This window comes from Scyliorhinus torazame, chromosome 3 (genome assembly GCF_047496885.1).
Source record: "Scyliorhinus torazame isolate Kashiwa2021f chromosome 3, sScyTor2.1, whole genome shotgun sequence".
In the NCBI taxonomy this organism is placed as follows: domain Eukaryota; kingdom Metazoa; phylum Chordata; class Chondrichthyes; order Carcharhiniformes; family Scyliorhinidae; genus Scyliorhinus; species Scyliorhinus torazame.
In genome coordinates, this window is record NC_092709.1 from 6,543,595 (window position 1) to 6,561,406 (window position 17,812).

Genomic DNA, 17,812 nt, shown 5'->3' on the forward strand with positions numbered 1-17,812 from the left:
CTGTGTGGTGTAGGTACACTCGGTGCTGTGTGGTGTAGGTACACTCGGTGCAGTGTGGTGTAGGTACACTCGGTGCTGTGTGGTGGAGGTACACTCGGTGCTGTGTGGTGTAGGTACACTCGGTGCAGCGTGGTGTAGGTACACTCGGTGCAGCGTGGTGTAGGTACACTCGGTGCTGTGTGGTGTAGGTACACTCGGTGCTGTGTGGTGTAGGTACACTCGGTGCTGTGTGGTGTAGGTACACTCGGTGCTGTGTGGTGTAGGTACACTCGGTGCTGTGTGGTGTAGGTACACTCGGTGCAGTGTGGTGTAGGTACACTCGGTGCTGTGTGGTGCAGGTACACTCGGTGCTGTGTGGTGTAGGTACACTCGGTGCTGTGTAGGTACACCCGGTGCTGTGTGGTGCAGGTACACTCGGTGCTGTGTGGTGGAGGTACACTCGGTGGTGTAGGTACACTCGGTGCTGTGTGGTGTAGGTACACTCGGTGCTGTGTGGTGTAGGTACACCCGGTGCTGTGTGGTGTAGGTACACCCGGTGCTGTGTGGTGTAGGTACCCCCGGTGCTGTGTGGTGTAGGTACACTTGGTGCTGTGTGGTGTAGGTACACTCGGTGCTGTGTGGTGTGGGTACTCTCGGTGCTGTGTGGTGTGGGTACACTCGGTGCTGTGTGGTGTAGGTACACCCGGTGCAGTGTGGTGTAGGTACACCCGGTGCTGTGTGGTGTACTTACACCCGGTGCTGTGTGGTGTAGGTACTCTTGGTGCTGTGTGGTGTAGGTACACTCGGTGCTGTGTGGTGTAGGTACACTCGGTGCTGTGTGGTGTGGGTACACTCGGTGCTGTGTGGTTACACTCGGGGCTGTGTGGTGTAGGTACACTCGGTGCTGTGTGGTGTAGGTACTCTCGGTGCTGTGTGGGTACACTCGGTGCTGTGTGGTGTGGGTACACTCGGTGCTGTGTGGTGTGGGTACACTCGGTGCTGTGTGGTGTGGGTACACTCGGTGCTGTGTAGGTACTCTCGGGGCTGTGTGGTGTAGGTACACTCGGTGCAGTGTGGTGTAGGTACACTCGGTGCAGTGTGGTGTAGGTACACTCGGTGCAGTGTGGTGTAGGTACACTCGGTGCAGTGTGGTGTAGGTACACTCGGTGCAGTGTGGTGTAGGTACACTCGGTGCTGTGTGGTGTAGGTACACTCGGTGCTGTGTGGTTACACTCGGTGATGTGTGGTGGAGGTACACTCGGTGCTGTGTGGTGTAGGTACACTCGGTGCTGTGTGGTGTAGGTACACTCGGTGCTGTGTGGTGTAGGTACACTCGGTGCTGTGTGGTGTAGGTACACTCGGTGCAGTGTGGTGTAGGTACACTCGGTGCTGTGTGGTTACACTTGGTGCTGTGTGGTGGAGGTACACTCGGTGCTGTGTGGTGTAGGTACACTCGGTGCAGCGTGGTGTAGGTACACTCGGTGCAGTGTGGTGTAGGTACACTCGGTGTGGTGTAGGTACACTCGGTGCTGTGTGGTGTAGGTACACTCGGTGCTGTGTGGTGTAGGTACACTCGGTGCTGTGTGGTGTAGGTACACTCGGTGCTGTGTGGTGTAGGTACACTCGGTGCTGTGTGGTGTAGGTACACTCGGTGCTGTGTGGTGTAGGTACACTCGGTGCAGTGTGGTGTAGGTACACTCGGTGCTGTGTGGTGCAGGTACACTCGGTGCTGTGTGGTGTAGGTACACTCGGTGCTGTGTAGGTACACTCGGTGCTCTGTGGTTACACTCGGGGCTGTGTGGTGTAGGTACACCCGGTGCTGTGTGGTGCAGGTACACTCGGTGCTGTGTGGTGGAGGTACACTCGGTGGTGTAGGTACACTCGGTGCTGTGTGGTGTAGGTACACTCGGTGCTGTGTGGTGTAGGTACACCCGGTGCTGTGTGGTGTAGGTACACCCGGTGCTGTTTGGTGTAGGTACCCCCGGTGCTGTGTGGTGTAGGTACACTCGGTGCTGTGTGGTGTAGGTACACCCGGTGCTGTGTGGTGTAGGTATTCTTGGTGCTGTGTGGTGTTGGTACACTCGGTGCTGTGTGGTGTAGGTACACTCGGTGCTGTGTGGTGTGGGTACACTCGGTGCTGTGTGGTTACACTCGGGGCTGTGTGGTGTAGGTACACTCGGTGCTGTGTGGTGTAGGTACTCTCGGTGCTGTGTGGGTACACTCGGTGCTGTGTGGTGTGGGTACACTCGGTGCTGTGTGGTGTGGGTACACTCGGTGCTGTGTGGTGTGGGTACACTCGGTGCTGTGTAGGTACTCTCGGGGCTGTGTGGTGTAGGTACACTCGGTGCAGTGTGGTGTAGGTACACTCGGTGCAGTGTGGTGTAGGTACACTCGGTGCAGTGTGGTGTAGGTACACTCGGTGCAGTGTGGTGTAGGTACACTCGGTGCAGTGTGGTGTAGGTACACTCGGTGCAGTGTGGTGTAGGTACACTCGGTGCTGTGTGGTGTAGGTACACTCGGTGCTGTGTGGTGTAGGTACACTCGGTGCTGTGTGGTTACACTCGGTGCTGTGTGGTGGAGGTACACTCGGTGCTGTGTGGTGTAGGTACACTCGGTGCTGTGTGGTGTAGGTACACTCGGTGCTGTGTGGTGTAGGTACACTCGGTGCTGTGTGGTGTAGGTACACTCGGTGCAGTGTGGTGTAGGTACACTCGGTGCTGTGTGGTTACACTCGGTGCTGTGTGGTGGAGGTACACTCGGTGCTGTGTGGTGTAGGTACACTCGGTGCAGCGTGGTGTAGGTACACTCGGTGCAGTGTGGTGTAGGTACACTCGGTGTGGTGTAGGTACACTCGGTGCTGTGTGGTGTAGGTACACTCGGTGCTGTGTGGTGTAGGTACACTCGGTGCTGTGTGGTGTAGGTACACTCGGTGCTGTGTGGTGTAGGTACACTCGGTGCTGTGTGGTGTAGGTACACTCGGTGCAGTGTGGTGTAGGTACACTCGGTGCTGTGTGGTGCAGGTACACTCGGTGCTGTGTGGTGTAGGTACACTCGGTGCTGTGTAGGTACACTCGGTGCTGTGTGGTTACACTCGGGGCTGTGTGGTGTAGGTACACCCGGTGCTGTGTGGTGCAGGTACACTCGGTGCTGTGTGGTGGAGGTACACTCGGTGGTGTAGGTACACTCGGTGCTGTGTGGTGTAGGTACACCCGGTGCTGTGTGGTGTAGGTACACCCGGTGCTGTGTGGTGTAGGTACACCCGGTGCTGTGTGGTGTAGGTACACCCGGTGCTGTTTGGTGTAGGTACCCCCGGTGCTGTGTGGTGTAGGTACACTCGGTGCTGTGTGGTGTAGGTACACTCGGTGCTGTGTGGTGTGGGTACTCTCGGTGCTGTGTGGTGTGGGTACACTCGGTGCTGTGTGGTGTAGGTACACCCGGTGCAGTGTGGTGTAGGTACACCTGGTGCTGTGTGGTGTAGTTACACCCGGTGCTGTGTGGTGTAGGTATTCTTGGTGCTGTGTGGTGTAGGTACTCTCGGTGCTGTGTGGTGTAGGTACTCTCGGTGCAGTGTGGTGTAGGTACTCTCGGTGCAGTGTGGTGTAGGTACACTCGGTGCTGTGTGGTGTAGGTACACTCGGTGCTGTGTGGTGTAGGTACACTCGGTGCTGTGTGGTGTGGGTACACTCGGTGCTGTGTGGTTACACTCGGGGCTGTGTGGTGTAGGTACACTCGGTGCTGTGTGGTGTAGGTACTCTCTGTGCTGTGTGGGTACACTCGGTGCTGTGTGGTGTGCGTACACTCGGTGCTGTGTAGGTACTCTCGGGGCAGTGTGGTGTAGGTACACTCGGTGCAGTGTGGTGTGGGTACACTCGGTGCTGTGTGGTGTAGGTACACCCGGTGCAGTGTGGTGTAGGTACACCCGGTGCTGTGTGGTGTAGTTACACCCGGTGCTGTGTGGTGTAGGTACTCTTGGTGCTGTGTGGTGTAGGTACACTCGGTGCTGTGTGGTGTAGGTACACTCGGTGCTGTGTGGTGTGGGTACACTCGGTGCTGTGTGGTTACACTCGGGGCTGTGTGGTGTAGGTACACTCGGTGCTGTGTGGTGTAGGTACTCTCGGTGCTGTGTGGGTACACTCGGTGCTGTGTGGTGTGGGTACACTCGGTGCTGTGTGGTGTGGGTACACTCGGTGCTGTGTGGTGTGGGTACACTCGGTGCTGTGTAGGTACTCTCGGGGCTGTGTGGTGAAGGTACACTCGGTGCAGTGTGGTGTAGGTACACTCGGTGCAGTGTGGTGTAGGTACACTCGGTGCAGTGTGGTGTAGGTACACTCGGTGCAGTGTGGTGTAGGTACACTCGGTGCAGTGTGGTGTAGGTACACTCGGTGCTGTGTGGTGTAGGTACACTCGGTGCTGTGTGGTTACACTCGGTGCTGTGTGGTGGAGGTACACTCGGTGCTGTGTGGTGTAGGTACACTCGGTGCTGTGTGGTGTAGGTACACTCGGTGCTGTGTGGTGTAGGTACACTCGGTGCTGTGTGGTGTAGGTACACTCGGTGCAGTGTGGTGTAGGTACACTCGGTGCTGTGTGGTTACACTTGGTGCTGTGTGGTGGAGGTACACTCGGTGCTGTGTGGTGTAGGTACACTCGGTGCAGCGTGGTGTAGGTACACTCGGTGCAGTGTGGTGTAGGTACACTCGGTGTGGTGTAGGTACACTCGGTGCTGTGTGGTGTAGGTACACTCGGTGCTGTGTGGTGTAGGTACACTCGGTGCTGTGTGGTGTAGGTACACTCGGTGCTGTGTGGTGTAGGTACACTCGGTGCTGTGTGGTGTAGGTACACTCGGTGCTGTGTGGTGTAGGTACACTCGGTGCTGTGTGGTGTAGGTACACTCGGTGCTGTGTGGTGTGGGTACACTCGGTGCTGTGTGGTTACACTCGGGGCTGTGTGGTGTAGGTACACTCGGTGCTGTGTGGTGTAGGTACTCTCTGTGCTGTGTGGGTACACTCGGTGCTGTGTGGTGTGCGTACACTCGGTGCTGTGTAGGTACTCTCGGGGCAGTGTGGTGTAGGTACACTCGGTGCAGTGTGGTGTAGGTACACTCGGTGCAGTGTGGTGTAGGTACACTCGGTGCAGTGTGGTGTAGGTACACTCGGTGCAGTGTGGTGTAGGTACACTCGGTGCAGTGTGGTGTAGGTACACGGTGCAGTGTGGTGTAGGTACACTTGGTGCTGTGTGGTGCAGGTACACTCGGTGCTGTGTGGTTACACTCGGTGCTGTGTGGTGTAAGTGCACTCGGTGCTGTGTGGTGTAGGTACACTCGGTGCTGTGTGGTGTAGGTACACTCGGTGCTGTGTGGTGTAGGTACACTCGGTGCAGTGTCGTGTAGGTACACTCGGTGCAGTGTGGTGTAGGTACACTCGGTGCTGTGTGGTGTTGGTACACTCGGTGCTGTGTGGTGTAGGTACACTCGGTGCTGTGTGGTGTAGGTACACTCGGTGCTGTGTGGTGTAGGTGCACCCGGTGCTGTGTGGTGTAGGTACTCTCGGTGCAGTTTGGTGTAGGTACTCTCGGTGCAGTGTGGTGTAGGTGCACTCGGTGCTCTGTGGTGTGGGTACACTCGGTGCAGTGTGGTGTAGGTACACCCGGTGCTGTGTGGTGTAGGTACACCCGGTGCTGTGTGGTGTAGGTACACCCGGTGCTGTGTGGTGTAGGTACACCCGGTGCTGTGTGGTGTAGGTGCTCTCGGTGCTGTGTGGTGTAGGTACTCTCGGTGCAGTGTGGTGTAGGTACTCTCGGTGCAGTGTGGTGTAGGTACACTCGGTGCTGTGTGGTGTAGGTACACTCGGTGCTGTGTGGTGTAGGTACACTTGGTGCTGTGTGGTGTGGGTACACTCGGTGCTGTGTGGTTACACTCGGGGCTGTGTGGTGTAGGTACACTCGGTGCTGTGTGGTGTAGGTACTCTCGGTGCTGTGTGGGTACACTCGGTGCTGTGTGGTGTGGGTACACTCGGTGCTGTGTGGTGTGGGTACACTCGGTGCAGTGTGGTGTAGGTACACTCGGTGCAGTGTGGTGTAGGTACACTCGGTGCAGTGTGGTGTAGGTACACTCGGTGCTGTGTGGTGTAGGTACACTCGGTGCTGTGTGGTGTAGGTACACTCGGTGCTGTGTGGTTACACTCGGTGCTGTGTGGTGGAGGTACACTCGGTGCTGTGTGGTGTAGGTACACTCGGTGCTGTGTGGTGTAGGTACACTCGGTGCTGTGTGGTGTAGGTACACTCGGTGCTGTGTGGTGTAGGTACACTCGGTGCAGTGTGGTGTAGGTACACTCGGTGCTGTGTGGTTACACTCGGTGCTGTGTGGTGGAGGTACACTCGGTGCTGTGTGGTGTAGGTACACTCGGTGCAGCGTGGTGTAGGTACACTCGGTGCAGTGTGGTGTAGGTACACTCGGTGTGGTGTAGGTACACTCGGTGCTGTGTGGTGTAGGTACACTCGGTGCTGTGTGGTGTAGGTACACTCGGTGCTGTGTGGTGTAGGTACACTCGGTGCTGTGTGGTGTAGGTACACTCGGTGCTGTGTGGTGTAGGTACACTCGGTGCAGTGTGGTGTAGGTACACTCGGTGCTGTGTGGTGCAGGTACACTCGGTGCTGTGTGGTGTAGGTACACTCGGTGCTGTGTAGGTACACTCGGTGCTGTGTGGTTACACTCGGGGCTGTGTGGTGTAGGTACACCCGGTGCTGTGTGGTGCAGGTACACTCGGTGCTGTGTGGTGGAGGTACACTCGGTGGTGTAGGTACACCCGGTGCTGTGTGGTGTAGGTACACCCGGTGCTGTGTGGTGTAGGTACACCCGGTGCTGTGTGGTGTAGGTACACCCGGTGCTGTTTGGTGTAGGTACCCCCGGTGCTGTGTGGTGTAGGTACACTCGGTGCTGTGTGGTGTAGGTACACTCGGTGCTGTGTGGTGTGGGTACTCTCGGTGCTGTGTGGTGTGGGTACACTCGGTGCTGTGTGGTGTAGGTACACCCGGTGCAGTGTGGTGTAGGTACACCCGGTGCTGTGTGGTGTAGTTACACCCGGTGCTGTGTGGTGTAGGTATTCTTGGTGCTGTGTGGTGTAGGTACTCTCGGTGCTGTGTGGTGTAGGTACTCTCGGTGCAGTGTGGTGTAGGTACTCTCGGTGCAGTGTGGTGTAGGTACACTCGGTGCTGTGTGGTGTAGGTACACTCGGTGCTGTGTGGTGTAGGTACACTCGGTGCTGTGTGGTGTAGGTACACTCGGTGCTGTGTGGTGTGGGTACACTCGGTGCTGTGTGGTTACACTCGGGGCTGTGTGGTGTAGGTACACTCGGTGCTGTGTGGTGTAGGTACTCTCTGTGCTGTGTGGGTACAGTCGGTGCTGTGTGGTGTGCGTACACTCGGTGCTGTGTAGGTACTCTCGGGGCAGTGTGGTGTAGGTACACTCGGTGCAGTGTGGTGTAGGTACACTCGGTGCAGTGTGGTGTAGGTACACTCGGTGCAGTGTGGTGTAGGTACACTCGGTGCAGTGTGGTGTAGGTACACTCGGTGCAGTGTGGTGTAGGTACACGGTGCAGTGTGGTGTAGGTACACTTGGTGCTGTGTGGTGCAGGTACACTCGGTGCTGTGTGGTTACACTCGGTGCTGTGTGGTGTAAGTGCACTCGGTGCTGTGTGGTGTAGGTACACTCGGTGCTGTGTGGTGTAGGTACACTCGGTGCTGTGTGGTGTAGGTACACTCGGTGCAGTGTCGTGTAGGTACACTCGGTGCAGTGTGGTGTAGGTACACTCGGTGCTGTGTGGTGTTGGTACACTCGGTGCTGTGTGGTGTAGGTACACTCGGTGCTGTGTGGTGTAGGTACACTCGGTGCTGTGTGGTGTAGGTGCACCCGGTGCTGTGTGGTGTAGGTGCACCCGGTGCTGTGTGGTGTAGGTACTCTCGGTGCAGTTTGGTGTAGGTACTCTCGGTGCAGTGTGGTGTAGGTGCACTCGGTGCTCTGTGGTGTGGGTACACTCGGTGCAGTGTGGTGTAGGTACACCCGGTGCTGTGTGGTGTAGGTACACCCGGTGCTGTGTGGTGTAGGTACACCCGGTGCTGTGTGGTGTAGGTATACCCGGTGCTGTGTGGTGTAGGTACTCTCGGTGCTGTGTGGTGTAGGTACTCTCGGTGCAGTGTGGTGTAGGTACTCTCGGTGCAGTGTGGTGTAGGTACACTCGGTGCTGTGTGGTGTAGGTACACTCGGTGCTGTGTGGTGTAGGTACACTTGGTGCTGTGTGGTGTGGGTACACTCGGTGCTGTGTGGTTACACTCGGGGCTGTGTGGTGTAGGTACACTCGGTGCTGTGTGGTGTAGGTACTCTCGGTGCTGTGTGGGTACACTCGGTGCTGTGTGGTGTGGGTACACTCGGTGCTGTGTGGTGTGGGTACACTCGGTGCTGTGTGGTGTGTGTACACTCGGTGCTGTGTGGTGTGGGTACACTCGGTGCTGTGTAGGTACTCTCGGGGCTGTGTGGTGTAGGTACACTCGGTGCAGTGTGGTGTAGGTACACTCGGTGCAGTGTGGTGTAGGTACACTCGGTGCAGTGTGGTGTAGGTACACTCGGTGCAGTGTGGTGTAGGTACACTCGGTGCTGTGTGGTGTAGGTACTCTCGGTGCTGTGTGGTGTAGGTACTCTCGGTGCAGTGTGGTGTAGCTACACTCGGTGCTGTGTGGTGTAGGTACACTCGGTGCTGTGTGGTGTAGGTACACTCGGTGCTGTGTGGTGTGGGTACACTCGGTGCTGTGTGGTTACACTCGGGGCTGTGTGGTGTAGGTACACTCGGTGCTGTGTGGTGTAGGTACACTCGGTGCCGTGTGGTGTAGGTACACTCGGTGCCGTGTGGTGTAGGTACACTCGGTGCTGTGTGGTGTAGGTACTCTCGGTGCTGTGTGGTGTAGGTACACTCGGTGCTGTGTGGTGTAGGTACACTCGGTGCTGTGTGGTTACACTCGGTGCTGTGTGGTGTAAGTGCACTCGGTGCTGTGTGGTGTAGGTACACTCGGTGCTGTGTGGTGTAGGTACACTCGGTGCTGTGTGGTGTAGGTACACTCGGTGCAGTGTGGTGTAGGTACACTCGGTGCTGTGTGGTGTAGGTACACTCGGTGCTGTGTGGTGTAGGTACACTCGGTGCTGTGTGGTGTAGGTACACTCGGTGCTGTGTGGTGGAGGTACACTCGGTGCTGTGTGGTGTGGGTACTCTCGGTGCAGTGTGGTGTAGGTACACTCGGTGCTGTGTGGTGTAGGTGCACTCGGTGCTGTGTGGTGTGGGTACACTCGGTGCACTGTGGTGTAGGTACACTCGGTGCTGTGTGGTGTAGGTACACTCAGTGCTGTGTGGTGTAGGTACACCCGGTGCTGTGTGGTGCAGGTACTCTTGGTGCTGTGTAGGTACACTCGGAGCAGTGTGGTGTAGGTGCCCTCGGTGCTGTGTAGGTACACTCGGTGCTGTGTGGTGTAGGTGCATTTGATGCTGTGTAGTGTAGGTACACTCAGTGCTGTGTGGGTACACTCGTTGCTGTGTGGTGTAGGTACACTTGGTGCAGTATGGTGTAGGTACACTCGGTGCTGTGTGGTGTAGGTACTCTCGGTGCTGTGTGGGTACACTCGGTGCTGTGTGGTGTGGGTACACTCGGTGCTGTGTGGTGTGGGTACGCTTGGTGCTGTTTAGGCACTCTCGGGGCTGTGTGGTGTAGGTACACTCGGTGCAGTGTGGTGTAGGTACACTCGGTGCAGTGTGGTGTAGGTACACTCGGTGCAGTGTGGTGTAGGTACACTCGGTGCAGTGTGGTGTAGGTACACTCGGTGCAGTGTGGTGTAGGTACACTCGGTGCTGTGTGGTGTAGGTACACTCGGTGCTGTGTGGTGTAGGTACACTCGGTGCTGTGTGGTTACACTCGGTGCTGTGGTGGAGGTACACTCGGTGCTGTGTGGTGTAGGTACACTAGGTGCAGTGTGGTGTAGGTACACTCGGTGCTGTGTGGTGTAGGTACACTCGGTGCAGTGTGGTGTAGGTACACTCCGTGCTGTGTGGTTACACTCGGTGTTGTGTGGTGGAGGTACACTCGGTGCTGTGCGGTGTAGGTACTCTCGGTGCAGTGTGGTGTAGGTACTCTCGGTGCAGTGTGGTGTAGGTACACTGGGTGCTGTGTGGTGTAGGTACACCCGGTGCTGTGTGGTGTAGGTACTCTCGGTGCTGTGTGGTGTAGGTACTCTCGGTGCTGTGTGGTGTAGGTACTCTCGGTGCTGTGTGGTGTAGGTACTCTCGGTGCTGTGTGGTGTAGGTACTCTCGGTGCAGTGTGGTGTAGGTACTCTCGGTGCAGTGTGATGTAGGTACTCTCGGTGCTGTGTAGGTACACTTGGTGCTGTGTGGTGTAGGTACACTTGGTGCTGTGTTGTGTAGGTACACTCGGTGCAGTGTGGTGTAGGTACACTCGGTGCTGTGTGGTGTAGGCACACTCGGTGCAGTGTGGTGTAGGTACACTCGGTGCTGTGTGGTGTAGGTACACTCGGTGCAGTGTGGTGTAGGTTCTCTCGGTGCTGTCTAGGTACACTCGGTGCAGTGTGGTGTAGGTGCATTTGGTGCTGTGTGGTGTAGGTACACTCGGTGCTGTGTGGGTACACTCGGTGCTGTGTGGTGTAGGTACACTCGGTGCTGTGTGGTGTAGGTACTCTCGGTGCTGTGTGGTGTAGGTCCACTTGGTGCAGTGTGGTGTAGGTACACTCGGTGCTGTGTGGTGTAGGTACTCTCGGTGCTGTGTGGGTACACTCGGTGCTGTGTGGTGTGGGTACACTCGGTGCTGTGTGGTGTGGGTACACTCGGTGCTGTGTGATGTGGGTACACTCGGTGCTGTGTGGTGTGGGTACACTCGGTGCTGTGTAGGTACTCTCGGGGCTGTGTGGTGTAGGTACACTCGGTGCAGTGTGGTGTAGGTACACTCGGTGCAGTGTGGTGTAGGTACACTCGGTGCAGTGTGGTGTAGGTACACTCGGTGCAGTGTGGTGTAGGTACACTCGGTGCAGTGTGGTGTAGGTGCACTCGGTGCAGTGTGGTGTAGGTACACTCGGTGCAGTGTGGTGTAGGTACACTCAGGGCTGTGTGGTGTAGGTACACTCGGTGCAGTGTGGTGTAGGTACACTCGGTGCAGTGTGGTGTAGGTACACTCGGTGCAGTGTGGTGTAGGTACACTCGGTGCAGTGTGGTGTAGGTGCACTCGGTGCAGTGTGGTGTAGGTACACTCGGTGCAGTGTGGTGTAGGTGCACTCGGTGCAGTGTGGTGTAGGTACACTCGGTGCAGTGTGGTGTAGGTACACTCGGTGCAGTGTGGTGTAGGTACACTCGGTGCTGTGTGGTGTAGGTACACTAGGTGCAGTGTGGTGTAGGTACACTCGGTGCTGTGTGGTGTCGGTACACTCTGTGCAGTGTGGTGTAGGTACACTCGGTGCTGTGTGGTTACACTCGGTGCTCTGTGGTGGAGGTACACTCGGTGCTGTGTGGTGTAGGTACTCTCGGTGCAGTGTGGTGTAGGTACTCTCGGTGCAGTGTGGTGTAGGTACACTCGGTGCTGTGTGGTGTAGGTACACTCGGTGCTGTGTGGTGTAGGTACACCCGGTGCTGTGTGGTGTAGGTACTCTCGGTGCTGTGTGGTGTAGGTACTCTCGATGCAGTGTGGTGTAGGTACTCTCGATGCAGTGTGGTGTAGGTACTCTCGGTGCAGTGTGATGTAGGTACTCTCGGTGCTGTGTAGGTACACTCGGTGCAGTGTGGTGTAGGTACACTCGGTGCTGTGTGGTGTCGGTACACTCGGTGCAGTGTGGTGTAGGTACACTCGGTGCAGTGTGGTGTAGGTACACTCGGTGCTGTGTGGTTACACTCGGTGCTGTGTGGTGGAGGTACACTCAGTGCTGTGTGGTGTAGGTACTCTCGGTGCAGTGTGGTGTAGGTACTCTCGGTGCAGTGTGGTGTAGGTACACTCGGTGCTGTGTGGTGTAGTTACACCCGGTGCTGTGTGGTGTAGGTACTCTCGGTGCTGTGTGATGTAGGTTCTCTCGGTGCTGTGTAGGTACACTTGGTGCTGTGTGGTGTAGGTACACTTGGTGCTGTGTGGTGTAGGTACACTCGGTGCAGTGTGGTGTAGGTACACTCGGTGCTGTGTGGTGTCGGTACACTAGGTGCAGTGTGGTGTAGGTACACTCGGTGCTGTGTGGTGTCGGTACACTCGGTGCAGTGTGGTGTAGGTACACTCGGTGCAGTGTGGTGTAGGTACACTCGGTGCTGTGTGGTTACACTCGGTGCTGTGTGGTGGAGGTACACTCAGTGCTGTGTGGTGTAGGTACTCTCGGTGCAGTGTGGTGTAGGTACTCTCGGTGCAGTGTGGTGTAGGTACACTCGGTGCTGTGTGGTGTAGTTACACCCGGTGCTGTGTGGTGTAGGTACTCTCGGTGCTGTGTGGTGTAGGTACTCTCGGTGCAGTGTGGTGTAGGTACACTCGGTGCAGTGTGGTGTAGGTACTCTCGGTGCAGTGTGATGTAGGTACTCTCGGTGCTGTGTAGGTACACTTAGTGCTGTGTGGTGTAGGTACACTTGGTGCTGTGTGGTGTAGGTACACTCGGTGCAGTGTGGTGTAGGTACACTCGGTGCTGTGTGGTGTAGGTACTCTTGGTGCAGTGTGGTGTAGGTACTCTCGGTGCTGTGTGGTGTAGGTACACTAGGTGCAGTGTGGTTTAGGTATACTCGGTGCTGTGTGGTGTAGGTACACTCGGTGCAGTGTGGTGTAGGTACACTCGGTGCTGTGTGGTTACACTCGGTGCTGTGTGGTGGAGGTACACTCGGTGCTGTGTGGTGTAGGTACTCTCGGTGCAGTGTGGTGTAGGTACTCTCGGTGCAGTGTGGTGTAGGTACACTCGGTGCTGTGTGGTGTAGGTACTCTCGGTGCTGTGTGGTGTAGGTACTCTCGGTGCTGTGTGGTGTAGGTACTCTCGGTGCTGTGTGGTGTAGGTACTCTCGGTGCAGTGTGGTGTTGGTACACTCGGTGCAGTGTGGTGTAGGTACTCTCGGTGCAGTGTGATGTAGGTACTCTCGGTGCTGTGTAGGTACTCTCGGTGCTGTGTGGTGTAGGTACACTTGGTGCTGTGTGGTGTAGGTACTCTCTGTGCAGTGTGGTGTAGGTACACTCGGTGCAGTGTGGTGTAGGTACTCTCGGTGCAGTGTGATGTAGGTACTCTCGGTGCTGTGTAGGTACTCTCGGTGCTGTGTGGTGTAGGTACACCCGGTGCTGTGTGGTGTAGGTACACCCGGTGCTGTGTGGTGTAGGTACACTCGGTGCTGTGTGGTGTAGGTACACTCGGTGCTGTGTGGTGTAGGTACACTCGGTGCAGTGTGGTGTGGGTACACTCGGTGCAGTGTGGTGTAGGTACACTCGGTGCTGTGTGGTGTAGGTACACTCGGTGCTGTGTGGTGTAGGTACTCTCGGTGCAGTGTGGTGTAGGTACACTCGGTGCAGTGTGGTGGGTACACTCGGTGCTGTGTGGTGTAGGTACTCTCGGTGCAGTGTGGTGTAGGTACACTCGGTGCAGTGTGGTGTAGGTACTCTCGGTGCAGTGTGGTGTAGGTACACTCGGTGCAGTGTGGTGTAGGTACTCTCGGTGCAGTGTGATGTAGGTACTCTCGGTGCTGTGTAGGTACTCTCGGTGCTGTGTGGTGTAGGTACACTTGGTGCTGTGTGGTGTAGGTACTCTCGGTGCAGTGTGGTGTAGGTACACTCGGTGCAGTGTGGTGTAGGTACTCTCGGTGCAGTGTGATGTAGGTACTCTCGGTGCTGTGTAGGTACTCTCGGTGCTGTGTGGTGTAGGTACACCCGGTGTGGTATGGTGTAGGTACACCCGGTGCTGTGTGGTGTAGGTACACTCGTTGCTGTGTGGTGTAGGTACACTCGGTGCAGTGTGGTGTGGGTACACTCGGTGCAGTGTGGTGTAGGTACACTCGGTGCTGTGTGGTGTAGGTACACTCGGTGCTGTGTGGTGTAGGTACTCTCGGTGCTGTGTGGTGTAGGTACACTCGGTGCTGTGTGGTGTAGGTACACTCGGTGCAGTGTGGTGTGGGTACACTCGGTGCAGTGTGGTGTAGGTACACTCGGTGCTGTGTGGTGTAGGTACACTCGGTGCTGTGTGGTGTAGGTACTCTCGGTGCTGTGTGGTGTAGGTACTCTCGGTGCAGTGTGGTGTAGGTACACTCGGTGCAGTGTGGTGTAGGTACTCTCGGTGCAGTGTGATGTAGGTACTCTCGGTGCTGTGTAGGTACTCTCGGTGCTGTGTGGTGTAGGTACACTTGGTGCTGTGTGGTGTAGGTACTCTCGGTGCAGTGTGGTGTAGGTACACTCGGTGCAGTGTGGTGTAGGTACTCTCGGTGCAGTGTGATGTAGGTACTCTCGGTGCTGTGTAGGTACACCCGGTGCTGTATGGTGTAGGTACACCCGGTGCTGTGTGGTGTAGGTACACTCGGTGCAGTGTGGTGTGGGTACACTCGGTGCAGTGTGGTGTAGGTACACTCGGTGCTGTGTGGTGTAGGTACACTCGGTGCAGTGTGGTGTAGGTACACTCGGTGCTGTGTGGTGTAGGTACACTCGGTGCAGTGTGGTGTAGGTACACTCGGTGCAGTGTGGTGTAGGTACACTCGGTGCTGTTTGCTGTAGCTCATAGAGACTCCTGTTTGCTGTGAGTTCCAACTGATTGGATGCCACAGTGTTGCCAGTAGAACTTTGAGATGTGTTGTGCTGCTCGGCAATCTACAATCTATATTGTAATGAAGTAAATGATAGAAACACACCTTCAATTTTACATAACGATTGCATGACCATTTTTACAGTTTTACCTTTGATTATCATAGATCATCATAGAATTTACAGTGCAGAAGGAGGCCATTCGGCCCATCGAGTCTGCACCGACTCTTGGAAAGAGCACCCGACCCAAGGTCAACACCTCCACCCTATCCCCATAACCCAGTAACCCCACCCAACACTTAAGGGCAATTTTGGACACTAAGGGCAATTTATCATGTCCAATCCACCTAACCTGCACATCTTTGGACTGTGGGAGGAAACCGGAGCACCCGGAGGAAACCCACGCACACACGGGGAGGATGTGCAGACTCCGAAACAGACAGTGACCCAAGCTGGAATCGAACCTGGGACCCTGGAGCTGTGAAGCAATTGTGCTATCCACAAGGCTACCGTGCTGCCCCCATAATAATGTTTTATTGTCACAAGTATGAAGTTACTGTGAAAAGTCCCTAGTCACCGCATTCCAGTGCCTGTTTGGGTAAACTGGTACGGGAATTGAACCCGTGCTGCTGGCCTTGTTCTCCATCACAAACCAGTTGTCTAGCCCACTGAGCTAAACCAGCCCTTCAGATTGTTATTTCTTTGCCACATTTTGCACAGGAGCTAAAATGTCCAAAGGATTGCAGTGGTTTAGTCAATAACATTATTTGCAAAAATCATTATTTATGTAACAGTTTTCCAAAATTACAAAATGAATGCACTCTACATCAGCTGTAAAGTAAATATTTTGGCTTTTAAATTGCAATTCTTTGGCGAACAATGGATTATCATGGATTATTTTTATGGTATGTAACATACTCTATTTAGGATACTTAGTTTTGTGCATGTGGACTGCATGACTCTTTAAATGGGCTGTAAGAGATTCCTAAAACTCCTCTGGCCAGCTGAAGCTAAGCTGGATTTTTGTTTGTTTTACTTCTTCTGAACTTGGGGATATACGTTAAGCTGATTGTTTTAATTCTTTCATGGGACGTGAGAGTTGCTGACAAGGCCAGCATGTGTTGCTCATTCCTAACTGCCTTTGCGAAGATTATGTTTGGTCCTGTTTGCAATAGTGAAGATATAGGTGGACTAATCTCTCAGTACATTGTGAAGATATAGGTGTACTAATCTCTCAGTACACTTACTTACAGTTTCATCTCATTCTGGTTCTATAAAAGTGCCCAATGTAACGGGGCAGACATTGTTATTTTGGTGCGGTTGGGGTGGGTAACAGTGGTGTTGAGACTTTGCTATATTAACTTAATGCTGTTTTATAATTTTCTTTAAACCTCTTGCATAGGATTGGGCCAGAAGATAACTTTTTCCACTGTGTGAAATGTAACCTGTGTCTAGCTACTCATCTCCGTGGGAACCACAAGGTAAATTAGACTTGTTGCTTACTGATGTATCAGGGCTTCACTGTGTCCCGCTTATCTTTTACGTTGTTGAAGCTGGTGGAGAGATAAATACTGAATATATCATGTTGCTGCTGGAGTGCTTGAACTTTGCTGCCATTTTCTGAGCAGCTATGATGGCTAAGCAGAGACTTGCAACACGAGCCATACATATCCTGCCCAGAGGCAGGCAGCAGAGGCACAAACACTAAAGGCGGAAAGTAGGAAGAAAAATCACTATTTAAAAAAAAAAGATTGAAAATCAATTTCATATTGTTGTAAATAGCTGCCAATCAAAAGGAACATATAAGGGGAAGTGCTTACCTGGTCTGGCCTACATGTGACTTCAGACCCACAGCAATGTGGTTGACTCTGAAATGGCCCAGCAAGTCACTCAGTTGTATTCATCCACTACGAAAACACAGAAAAGGAATAGAACCGGACAGACCTCCCACCATTGACCCAGACGGTCACCATTCCTGGGTATGTATGTCTCACTCCTGTCTCAACGGCAGGATAGACCCAGCAGAGGTGGCAGCACAGTGATATACAGTCGGGAGGGAGTTACCCTGGGAGTCCTCAACATCGACTCTGGACCCCATGAAGTCTCCTGGCTTCAGGTTAAGCATGGGCAAGGAAACCTCCTGCTGATTACCATGTACAGGCCATCATCAGCTGTTGAATCAGTTCTCGTCTCATGTTGAACACCACTTGGTAGAGGCAATGAGGGTGGCAAGGGCATAGAATATGCTCTGGGTTGGGGACTTCAATGTTCATCATCAAGAGTGGCTCAGTAGTACCATCTCAGGCCGAGCTGGCCGGGTCCTAAAGGACATAGCTGCTAGACTGGGACTGCAGCAGGTGGCGAGGGAGCCAACACGAGGGAAAAACATACTTGACATCATCCTCACCAACCTGCCTGTTGCAGATGTTCCTGTCCATGACAGTATCGGTAGAAGTGACCACCGCAGTCCTTGTGGAGACAAAGTCCCGTCTCCACATTGAGGATACCCTCCATCATGTTGTGTGGCACTACCACCGTGCTAAGTGGGATAGACTTCAAACAGATCTAGCAGCTCCAGACTGGGCATCCATGCGGCCGAGTATGGCATCAAGGAGCCTTAACCAACTCAATTGGAATCCTGAGAAACAGCGATGAGGCATTTCCCAGTTAACCATCTTGCTGTTGGATGAAAGGATTTGGAATGGCTTCCATCCCATCAGCAGCAGCAGAATTGTATCAACCACAATCTGCACCTCATGGCCCGGCATATCCCCCACTCTCCCATTACCACCCAGCCAGGGGAGCAACCCTGGTTCAATGAAGAGTGCAGGAGAGCATGCCGGGGGCAACGCCAGGCAGACTGAAAAATGAGATGTCAACCTGGTGAAGCTACAACACAGGACTACTTGTGTGTCAAACAGCATAAGCAGCAAGTAACAGATAGAGCTAAGCATTTCCACAAGGAACACATCAGATCTAAGCTCTATAGTCCTGCCATATCCAGCCATGAATGGTGGTGGACAATTAAACGACTCACTGGAGGAGGAGGCGGCTCCACAAACA

At 54.7% G+C, this 17,812-nt stretch overlaps 1 protein-coding gene across 1 annotated transcript in view; it reads left to right on the top strand.

Annotated features, from left to right (window-relative positions):
• Window positions 1-17,812, top strand: part of rchy1 (ring finger and CHY zinc finger domain containing 1) — a 77,336-nt gene that overhangs the window by 35,173 nt on the left and 24,351 nt on the right. The window contains exon 4 of the mRNA XM_072495237.1: window positions 16,152-16,230. Within this exon, the coding sequence (XP_072351338.1) occupies window positions 16,152-16,230 (79 nt within the window). The remainder of the gene's footprint in view (window positions 1-16,151; window positions 16,231-17,812) is intronic.